This window comes from Anser cygnoides, chromosome 1 (assembly GCF_040182565.1).
Source record: "Anser cygnoides isolate HZ-2024a breed goose chromosome 1, Taihu_goose_T2T_genome, whole genome shotgun sequence".
NCBI classification, from domain to species: domain Eukaryota; kingdom Metazoa; phylum Chordata; class Aves; order Anseriformes; family Anatidae; genus Anser; species Anser cygnoides.
Genome location: NC_089873.1, coordinates 112,020,521 through 112,032,100, shown reverse-complemented (window position 1 = coordinate 112,032,100; position 11,580 = coordinate 112,020,521). Strand labels below are relative to the sequence as shown.

The window sequence follows — 11,580 nt, the reverse complement described above, 5'->3', positions numbered from 1 at the left end:
ACAGTATAAATATGACAAGCGAAGTTTTTCTTTAAAAAACACCTAATTTTTAGCTATTAGGTCAGCAAAGCTACGGAGTTCAAAGTAGTATCTAGAGAAAAATTCTTCATGGCAGAACTGGGGATGTATTGAATATGAAAGTATTTATCTTTATTATGCTCTTGATAAAAAAAAAAAAATCAGTATGTGAATGCTAAATACCGTAGTAACTTCTCAGGAGGCTGTTCTGCTCATTTTAACACCTAGCAATATTTGAATGATTTTCTGGATTATGCTGACTGTTCTGCACTTTAATTTAGTTGCCTATGAATATTTTTGGAAAATTCTAGTTTTATACTCTCTTCTCTTTAAATCACATTTCCCCTGCTATTTTTATTTTTTTAATTTTATTTTTTTTTTCATTCGATATTTCGATTTTCCATTCTTGGTACTTCTATTTTAGTTCTACCCATTTAAATTGTGATGAAATTTCTCTGGGTCACTACTATCAGGCATATAAGCATCCATGCTGGCATGCAAATACATTGATACAAAACACTTATTTTTTACTTCAACCATAGCTAAAAGTAGGAGGAAAAATTGATTGCAAATAGCCACAATCCAGTTTAAATACAGATCTCTGAATTAATTTAGTTTGGGATGTTTCGAGGGTTCCATATTTACCCATGCTGGTAACTGGACCATGCCACAGATTTGGTGTCTGTGCACCTGTAAACATTTCCTGATGACTTCCTTCTGCTGTCTGATCCATCTGTACACAAAGCCAGTCTGTTAATGAAATAATTGTACGTGTAGTTTTCACCAAATTCACTGAAATCACCACGCAGAACAGCTGACATTCAAAGCTAGATAGAGCAATCTGTGACTAAATCCACAAAATAATTTTGACAATGATTATCCTGTTGTTCAAAACATATAAATCCAGCCAAAGAGACTACATCCCAGATTCCACAGCCTGCTGTGCTCAAAGCAAAACCCTGAAGTCCACACAAGGTATGTTTGCCATCAGCAAGGCTTTTCCAGCATTCCCAGGCTTAACATCCCAAGTGTTTTTTATATATTATGGTGGTGTTGTTTTTCCCTCTCTCTAGCTCTCACAAGATAGAGTTCAGACTAGGCCCAGACTAGGGGCACACCGCAGGGAGTGGGCACAGAGAAGCGAAGAGGCAGCTTTGTGCTCTTTGGTCTCCTCTGCTGCCAGAGTTACTGTTGGTGCCAAAGGACTGCCCAAGGAGTTGTTTGGATTAACCTAAAATCCCATTTTTTATAAGGCATTAGTGATAATAATCAAAGCTAAAGTTATGGCGGAAATCTTAAGTGTGTAGTTTTCCATTACTAAGACTTTTTAGTACTAATGAGAAATCAAGTTTGTATTGAATTCCAACCACACGAAGGTGTATCTGTCAAGCAGAGTTAAAAATACAGGGTGGATTAAGAACATTCAGAACATAAAATGGCTTTTCTAGATATGCTTTTAATGAAAAAAATACTGTATGAATAGAAATGGAAGTATAACAAAGAATTTCAATTGATTTAGGGAAATATGGGGATAAATAGAGCAAGTAAAACAAACATTTTAATTCCAGGTTGTTAGGATATCACCAAACTCCCGTCCCTACTTACAGCCACTTATGTTTCAAAATATAACCAGGAATTAAGAACAAAATACCCTCATGGTACTTTTAGTGACATATTCTCAGTTAAAGCTATGACGATAGCAGTCATACATTAATTTTTCATTTCTCTCATGGCAAAAAGCACAATAAAAAGACTCTCAGGCTATTTTATGCCTGAGGAAGGAAAGCGTGATCTCATCTGTTTCCTTTCAATTTCATAACTTGCAAATGATTATTGGCAGTACACTCACTTCATAAATAGTAATTGGGTTACTTCAATTTTAATGTGCAATTTCTCAGATTTTATACAACATTGTAAAGCTGACAAGGGATAATAAAGTATAGTTTTTACCCACGAGGAGATCCATTTTAAGATAACTTCCAAACACTTTAGGCATGAGGAAAATAATTAAAAAAATCTTCACCAAACTAAAATTAACATACATGTATTCCATATATTAACATTGTCCCTGCTGTATGCCTTAGTATGGTCCAAATTCCCAACACAGAGACTATTTATATCATTTTCTAGTGTGTCCATATCTTCTTAAATTGGAAGAAATATGTTTAGAAAAGAAACCCGATCTACCAGAACATATAATGGGGATAGATTAACTTCAATTATGTTACTTGAAATAAAATATCCATTATATAATGGATGAAATATCCATTATATTAAGCTACTGGCTGGCAAGCATTAAATCAAATATAGACTTCTACATACTCTGTATCTGTAGTGAAGTATTATAACATATTAAACAGACCTTTATTTTAAAATCTCCTTCCAGCACAGGACCAATCCTGTATTAACTGCCTCACATAAGCCAGTTGTGAGTTAGGAGGATCCCTGTCTCTTTTGGTACTGTATTCTGAGCTTTTCCAGCTGCTCTACGCACTGCGTCTGGGCCAGCTTCAGCGTTCGGTTCTCCTCCGTCAGTTCTGCGTACTCCTTCGCCAGCTGAGCAGCATCCATGCTTTCTTTTTCCACTTGTTCCAGCCTGGCAATCAGCTCCTTTCTGACAAGAACAAACAAACAAACCAACCAACCACAAAGATTAAAAGTGGCAGTAAGCAAATATATATTGTCATGGGCTGTAGTCTGTTGATACGGTGTTACCTGAGCTGTTGTGAAATACAGGCCTAGAAAACTGATCTGTTATTGCTATCCTTTCTTCTTTAAAAGATGAACCTGCCAAAATCTCCGACAGGTCTGTTATTCAGTGACCAAACCTGCAAAATGCAGATGGTCTTCGAGTCAGTATCTCTAACTTCAGTCAGAGCTGGTCTTGCAGCTTACTGAAGAAAATCAGCTTCCCTTCAGACCATACGCTAGTATTTTGCTTGCAGAAGAAGAACATTTTTTTTCTCTTAATACTGAATATATTTGAAAGTGAGCAAGGGTTTTTGTTGTTGTTGTTCAGTTGGTTAGCTTTATGAGTATTTTCTGTGAAGTATGACTGGTTTTGATTCCTCTTCTACAAAGAAAAAAAATATTCTGGTAAATGCTAGGCACATGAACCCAAATTCTACATATTGTGTCCGTAATGTTTTTATTCTCAGATCTTAGTCCTTCTGCTGTGGAACGGTCATCCAACTGCAAACCTGACCCCTCCTGGTCTTTTTAAGAGCAGACACTTGAGGATTCAAGCTGTTGCTTCTTCCTGGAGTGAGTCCCCCAGTGCCCTGTATTCCCAGGGCTGGCCAGGAGCCGGAGCCCCCTGTAGAGTATCAGCTGGAATTCCCTCAGCAGGAGTTGAGATAAAAGAGGCCTTAAAACAAAACACACTGAATGCATGGGGTATCTAATCGCTCTCCACTTAGTTAACCGGCAGACTAGCCTGGTCTCTGCTTTATTTCCCTTTGAGTCAAATCATTTCTTCACCCCTGCTACAGGAAGCCTCTTCTAAAGGGTTCTTAGCTCGTTTGATCACTCTATCTCAGAGATTAGTTAATCTTTTAACTGTTTGTAGACCTGTGACTTTACTTCTCAGTCATGTCAAAATAATGCTGGTAGATCATCTGTGGGAAGACGTAATGCCTTCAAAGTGGGTAGCTTGTTCTGCACTTGCAGGAGTGCCCCTGGCAAGATGGACCAGTGCTTTCATATAGGAAATTCTTACAGATAAGGAATTCTGTCTCCGCAGGTCAGAGTACTCACAAAAGGATAATGTTTCAGTATTTGCTGAGCACTCGCATTACTTGTACCTGCAAAATTACCACTTCCAGCAGCAAAACTTAAAGCACCTGGGTTTTGAAACGGAGTTCTCCTATCTGGCCTTTTTTGAGATTAATCTAATCTTCAGTTTTGAGAGATAGCACGGTTTACCCATGGCTTAGCTGACTGCAGTCACAGTTACTGCAGTTCAAGGAGTCACAAAAGACCCCTGGCACGCTCATTTCTCCCAGCTGTGCTTCTCATATAAAAAAGAAATAGGGAACAGTTAGCAGCCATTACAGCAATTTAAATCATCCAAAAGTTGCAGTATATTGAAGGCCTCCTGTAGCTAAATGTCAGCTTTGTTTTATGTCACTGGTGTAATGCATATCAGCTATACTGTAGCAAAGTCTCTTCTGCTTCCTTTCACCAGATATAAAACATACCTGATAAGCTCTTCAAGAGAAAATGTTAAGGGTCTATTTTTCTTCAGCAGAATTCTGTTAACATTTGGCATAATATAGCCTTAATTTTTCTTAAAGCAGCAAGCCATTAACAGATTCATTTCTCTTTGCTTAGACCATGCTAGATCAGTTTTCATATTGGCCAAGATGAACTAATTATGCTAGAAAATGTGATATTCCAGCTCCTATTAATGGGACTATCAACCACAAAGGACTAATTGCAAGTATGCTTTAGAGAGTAAGAAACATATTTAAGGATGGTGAGATTTTACTAGTCTAACAGCCTCAATCAAGTTCAGCCTTTTGGGCTTCTTCTAGATGGTTTTTGTCTCTTTGGACTGAAAGAGAGCTTCAGCAGTATTTCTTTGCAATTATTCTACTTGTACAATGTTGGACGGATGGATTAAATGAAACTTTTCCAAACTACAGTCTGTTGACTAAGAAGTCCTCCAAACACATTTATTTGTAATAATTCTTACATTTACAAGGTTCTTAAAGGGAGGTGCAGTGAACACACTAATAAGCAGTCAGCATCTTAAGAGCAGGTAAACCTTTTCCAGGAGGAATTTTAGTACTTGTGGGAGAAAGGTACTGTCTACTCTACTTGGACTTGAGCCAGGCAGACAGCGTGCAAACTCAGACAGCTCTATTAATGAATGTCATTCTTGATTTGATAAGATGAGGCTACGTGCAAGCATGGTTTTCATGCTGCCCTCTAATAAACCTAAAGCAGTGCAGGTGGCTTTTTTTTTTTTTCCTTCTTATTTCTTCCTGGGATTAAGCTTTGCTGTTAAAGAAAGCAAACAAGAGCTAAGATCAAAGTATCCTAATTTCTGTAGTCCACTCTCTAGGACCTCCCTGCCAGAATGCAGTTTCCTTGCACTGAGGTAGTAAAATTGCCGTGTTCTGAGTCAGCAGAACCTACTTATTCCCTTCCCATCAGGATCAACACCTGTTTACAGGGTAGGATGATGTTTCAGGCAAATACTGCCAGCCTGCCACAGAGATCTAAAATTAGAGTACCAGGGAATTGCTAAATGTTATGAATGGTGTGGTTTACGAAGCTCACAAAAGGATGAGGACAGTAACTAACATTTGCTTCTGATCTAATCCAGGATTTGAACTTAGCTCTCAGAGGTTAAAGAACATCATACTAAGCTCTTGCACCATCTAGCCTTTGTTATGGATGCCTAATAAATAGATCTGGCATTGTGTAATCTGTGTTTGTTGTTAATGGTTACCCTGTATTTAAATATTAACAGCATTGATAAGGTATTTTCTAAAATGGTGCTGGGGTACTCGAAGCTTTGAGACAATCTGTAACATGCACTTTAAGTGTTCTTTTTTGGGGAGGGGTTGGGGTGAGAAGGGAAGACCAGTGTGATTTGCATCACGAATCAATAAACCACAAGCCATACCAGACCAGGAAAACAAACAAAAAAACAAACAAACAAAACCATCATGGTCTTAGGGAAATTGTTCTCTTGTCCTGGCCTTAATGACTGCCCTTGCAGAGAACAGAATTACTTTACAGTAATACTCACAACAAATAAATACCAAGAAAAGTGTCAGATAAGGCAAATATACTTAATTCCAGATAACTCTATTTGGAGATGAACTGGACTCACGGCAAACAGCTTCCACAGTGCAAAGAGCTGCCTTTGTCTTTACCTGGTTGTGAGCAACATATTCAGGATCATGAACCTGTGGTACTACACACTTCTTCCTAGCTGACGTGTCTGTGTCCTGGTGGCCATAAGGTCATTTACTCTTCCCATATTTGACTTTCATGTCAGGAGGAATCATGAGATTCCCGTCAGGTAACTGCTGACTGAGGAGACTGCCCTTGTGTGTTCAAAGTCTGGTAACTAATTTTTTAAAAACTGAGATAGCCTACTTTAATGTAAATAAAACCATTCCTCAGATGCCAGCACATAAAGGTGTGTAAGTAATCACTACTACAACAGGGCATGTAGAGGTTTCTCTTTGTATTTGAGAAGATGTTATTTCTACTGATTTGGCAAGTTAACAGGTATTTTGGATATGTTTGAGCTGATGAAAAATCAGGCCTAGAATGGAAGAATTAGTCGGATAAAAAGTTGCCTTTATGACTTACACCAGTCTTTTTCTGCAGTACCTGAAAGCCTGAAGACTACTTGTCTCAACAGTGTAGTGACTCTCCAGAAAGTGTGCTTGGAGGAGCCACTTGGGCTTGAGACCTTACAAAAACTCCTTGGGTGATGAGTGCATGCTAAAGCATATGGAAGTATCCCACAAGATTAAGTGGACATCTCCACTGCATGACTACTGCAACACATGTAAAGGAAGGAAAAGCAATCATCTCCATGGCAAAGAAAAAGAGCAATCCTAAACCAGGTGGTGGTCAAGTGATATTTTCTGGAGAGTTATATTAGAATTGTCTGGGGGAGGAAAAAGAGAAAACCAGCCAGAGCTAAGAATATAAGATATAGCTAGCAACCATGGCAACTCTAATATTTAACTACATAATCCAGGGTCATTATCTAGTAATAGCAATATAACAAGTGCTCAAAATAACCAGCCATCCCATCCCTTTCACCCAAACTTAGATACCCAAAAACATCTGTTATGGAAATACATGTGTGTTTCTGGAACATAAATTAAATAACATTCTGTGACCTAAATGTAGTGTGTTCTCGCTCCCACACCCTTTTCTTTCTTTTCGATCGTGTCTCCCATTCCAGACTGATTTTGTCCCTTCTAATACATATTGCTGGCATAAATGGCATAACTGGGAAGAGTTTGAGTGAAGACTGCAACCAGAGCTATGATGATTTATATTAGCAAAAAAAATCTACCCGATGTTCTCTTAAATTCCTTCAATTTCTTGCTTCCTTTTATTTGTCTTTTTCCTAACTTTTTTCCCTTCTCATTTGCTTTGCCCCATGAGTTTCTCTTTTTATGAACATACAACTTCCCCTTCTCTTTTACATTTCCCATTTCCATGTAAAATAGTTGTCATCTTCCCTCCCACTCAACCTAGTACACTCTCTTGCAAGCTGCATTGCACACAACAGAAAGGGACAAATAAGCTCTGTTCTTGCTCTGAAGAAAAGCAACCTCTGTCATTTCACGCCACTGATTTTCCATACTCCAGCCATACATAATTTACACACCACAGTGTGAGACAAGTTAAACTAAGAAGAACTGAAAACCTTTGAAATTTTTAAAAAGAGTAAATATTTTTTGACTATTTTATAACAATGTTATTCACCTTTCTAGTTCTTAAGGACTCCTCCTTTAGAAATACACCTGTGTTTATTACTTCATATATATAAGGTTAAATTGAACTTTGCAGGTGGGAAAAAAATTGTATGAAGCAAAATGAATACTATTCTTTTTTACTATTATTTTCTCTTGTTTGTTTTGCTAAACATGTCCAATACTTCTATAGATATTTATTTCAGGTTAACTTAAAATAATTTATTTCCCCTAGCTACCGAATTTTTCTCCATTTTTAGTCAATTTTCGGCTTTGTTCCTGATAATCATCATCTTCAATATTCTGTGTGCCCAGTGTACTACACTGTACCACAGGTGCAGATGTACCTGTGTATCTGTACCACAGGTGCAGATGCTGCAGATGCTGCCAGGTGGGACTTGACATTTGAATTTCAAAGGTGCGTTGACTTGTGGGGAAGAAGTTCAAAACACTGGCAGGGCTATCATCCAACAGCACTTCTTGTTGTCTTTGGTAAAAATGTAAGCCGAAGAACACTGCACAAATTACTTGTTCACATTAAAAAGCACAAAACTCTACTTCTGTCCATTTTATCAAATTAATATTTAAAAGAAATAGACAACAGTAACAGATAGCAGATCTGTTAGGCAATTGTGCATCTGCATTTCCATACCATTAAATTTAAGTAGATCAAGACACCTGTAACAGTTCCTAATCTGCTCAAATTTCAGAAAGCTGCAGACAACTCCACATTTTCACTTTGATTATAACTGCTTTTGAGTCTAAAAGCTGTGCATCACAACAAACTTCTTTTAGAAAAGACAAATCATCTTCCTCTCTTGAGAGAGAGAAATAGTCAATATGCATCTCACCCCAGATGTCATGATCCACTCTCCACCTCTTTAATTCAGCATATGCTAACCCATAAACTTCTTTTAACTTTCAAAGTGTTACTGTTGAGTATGTTTTTAGATAGAAGTAAGTGATCGTTAGACCAAAAACCTCATTTATGTTTTGCTTACTTCTACACCTCCACACTTGTACCTCCTTTCTACCTAGTTTTATACAAAAATCAAGATAAATTTATTTAGGTCATGTATGCTTACATGTGTGTAGAGGTCTATGTGTCCTAGTAACTTTCTAATCCACTTTCTGATTTTAACCAAACTTTACAGGGCGAAGAAATCCCAGTTTCTGGAAGGTTTAAAACAAACAATCCTCTCTGCTACAGAAAAAACCTACTGCAACAGAAAAGACAGACACCCCAAAGAGGGAAGGCAGTATGATGAGCCCTCCTCCAAAACACTACAAAATAGACAATCTACCTGAAGGGAGGGACTTCACAGATAATTCCCTGGAGAAAGAAGTTTCAGTTGGCAGTTGCAGCTTTTTAAACCTCAAAATCAAATAACCACAATGCACCAATCTTTAGAAAAGTAAGCATCTTCAATTCTAGTGCTTGTAGGACTACTTCTGATTAAAGGATCTGGGAGGTCATGACAGGTGATGCACTGACACCTTTCATGTCTAGGCACTTCACAGCTACACAGCACATGAACATCTAAGCCACAAATATGTAACGAGGAGGCACGTAACAAAGGACAATAATAGAATTCTATTTGTTGCCTTATTCAGCTGCTGTTGCATTAACATATTTACTGGGGCATGAAATCTTCTGTCCACAAAACAGGTTTAGGAAAGGTAGGAATAGTGGAAACTTCCTCACGTTGTTCCACTGTTGACATCCACTGGTGGAATGAAGGAAAATGCCAACTTGAAGCTCCTTAATTCATCCAGAATGACCACTGCTGAGAGTCTGATTTCTGGTCTTGGAGGTTGATTAGGATAGTTTTTGAGTTCAGGTAAACAATTTTGTGCATATATCTGCTGTTCCCAAGGAGCAAAATATTTCTAATTCAGCTAGTACCACAGATTGTATAGATATATAAAAATGCATTCAAATAGTGTTTGAGTGTTTCTCTTCCGTACATAGTTACGGGCTATATTCCTTCTCTCACCATACACTACACCAATCACAGAAACTTAATGTGGCATTTGGAAGAATGATTGTGTGTCTTTATCTTCCCAAGAAGCCTCAGAGATCCACACTGAGGTAATTCTTCTTGAGTAATGCCACACTTCTTCAAGTCACCTTCAATGTGAATATAAAAATAAAAAAGCATTTGAAGGAGAAAGTTAGCAGTAACTGTTATTACTTGGGGTTGGTTGTCTGGTAAAAGCTTTCACTGCTCACCTTCTTTCCTCTCTCTGTCAGAATTCCTTTGTCAGATGTCTTGTGGAAAGAGTCACAGAAAGCACTTTGCCATTAAATAGTCATGTGAAGACTAGGGGTGTGAATATAGGTCATAGACACAAAAAAAAAAAAAAAGGAAAAAGCCTCCCTACAGCTTAGGCACTTTGGATATGAACACCTAAAATGTGAATGTACATAAAGAAGATGCACAAAAAAAGTTTACTAATATTGTCAAGTTACCTACACCAAACTGAGGATTCATTATGCTTTTCAGTAAAACTTATAAAGTTACACCGAAAAAAAATCCCTAGAACTCTAAAGGGGACTTGTACCAGATGAACCAGACTGTTATGTGATAAAGTGTCCTAATACTGTCAGTGAAGGTTTTAAGAGACATCTGTAAAACTGAGGGCCCAAAGCGATGACAGCTCTGTGTCCTTTGTGTTCCCAGTTCATCCTAAGGACCAAGGACCTAACCGTTGTGCTGTATAGTGACTGCTGGGCAGAGGAATAAGGTAACGAAATATCACCTGCACGCTTAGAACAGGATTTTACAAGGAGAATATACAGCAGTAAATACTTTGGGGAAGTTACTCACTTTCTTTCTTCCAGCAGAGCAATTTCTTTCTTCACCTCATGGTACTCTTCTGCTATTTTGCAGTGCTGTTTGTACACCTGCATAGATTCTGTAGAGTCATGACAAGGAGGCAGAGGCTTTACGAACAGAAGAAGAAAAAAACATATATATGTATACTGCTTTTGAATTAAATATTCAAAATAAACACATATTTTGAAAGATACAATCCTTATCTTCATCCCTGTGAGGGTACTTTGAGGAAAAGTTTTTGGCCCTAGCTGCAGTGTTGAAAATACTCCTAGGGATGGCCTTTCACGGAAGGCAAGAAAACACTTTTCTGCATAAGAACATGCATAAGCCTTCAAACCTTTTTAGGATTTTCACAACTTTCCTTTACAACTTTGCAAAGTATCACTAAAGAGTGTTCAAAGAAAGATTTCTCCTTACCTCCCCCCTTTTCAGCTATAGAGATATAGGAATGCTAAAGTTGATGCATTGTTCATACCCACAAAATATGTGAACATGTTTTCACTGCAGAGACGACAGCACTGAACAGAAGGGTAATTTGTGCACAAACTAGCATTTATTCTCCGATTCTACGACTTTAAAAGAAAATATATGGAAAGCTATTGAGTAAACACTCTTATTCACAGATGCAAGGCTTCCTCCAGCTTATTACTAAAATGAACAGGACCATGAACTGAGACACTGGGGCTGATTCTGCTGGACTCAGAAGGAGTTTCACAGCTCACTCTGGTGAAGCCAAGATTTCACAGTGTTTTGTAACCCAAAAATGCCTCAGTCTCTAAGTAGTCTGCTCAAGATTGCATCCAGTTTCTCCACATCACTATTTTCTGTAGAAGAAGGGGATATACTTGCCAGAAATGTCCTGAGAGTAATACCAGTTATATTTGCAAAGTGTTTTGAATTTCCATGAGAGATGCATGTGAGATTGAGAGTTGAAGGATGAAAGCAATTAAAAACAAAAATTATACAGAAAATCAGATTTAAAAGACACAGGGATGGTAAAAGCCTCCTAACCTGAATACCTACATTATTACACTTTTTTTTTTTTTCATTGCACACTGGAGTTAATAAGTATGGGAAATAAATCCACTCTATCCTGGGAATGCTCATATGAATTTCAACTAAAATCTTGAAAATACAGTGTGGTTAAATGTCAGTGCTTTTTATTCCTTAAAAAGAATACAACTTAATTTGGGCCTTAGGCTTGACTGTCACATTTTGACCATAACACTTACAGGAAGTGTAGTATTTTTAAGTTATTAGCCATG

At 37.7% G+C, this 11,580-nt stretch overlaps 1 protein-coding gene across 7 annotated transcripts in view; it reads right to left on the bottom strand.

Annotated features, from left to right (window-relative positions):
* Positions 1–1,454: 1,454 nt before the first annotated feature.
* MAP3K7CL (MAP3K7 C-terminal like) overlaps positions 1,455–11,580 on the bottom strand; it is a 30,975-nt gene continuing 20,849 nt past the window's right edge. For all 7 annotated transcript variants that reach the window (XM_048071423.2, XM_048071424.2, XM_066977902.1 and 4 more), the window contains 2 exons: positions 10,307–10,422; positions 1,455–2,632 (listed from right to left, as the gene is read on the bottom strand). In XM_048071423.2, the coding sequence (XP_047927380.1) occupies positions 2,452–2,632; positions 10,307–10,422 (297 nt within the window). In that variant the 3' untranslated portion in view covers positions 1,455–2,451. The remainder of the gene's footprint in view (positions 2,633–10,306; positions 10,423–11,580) is intronic.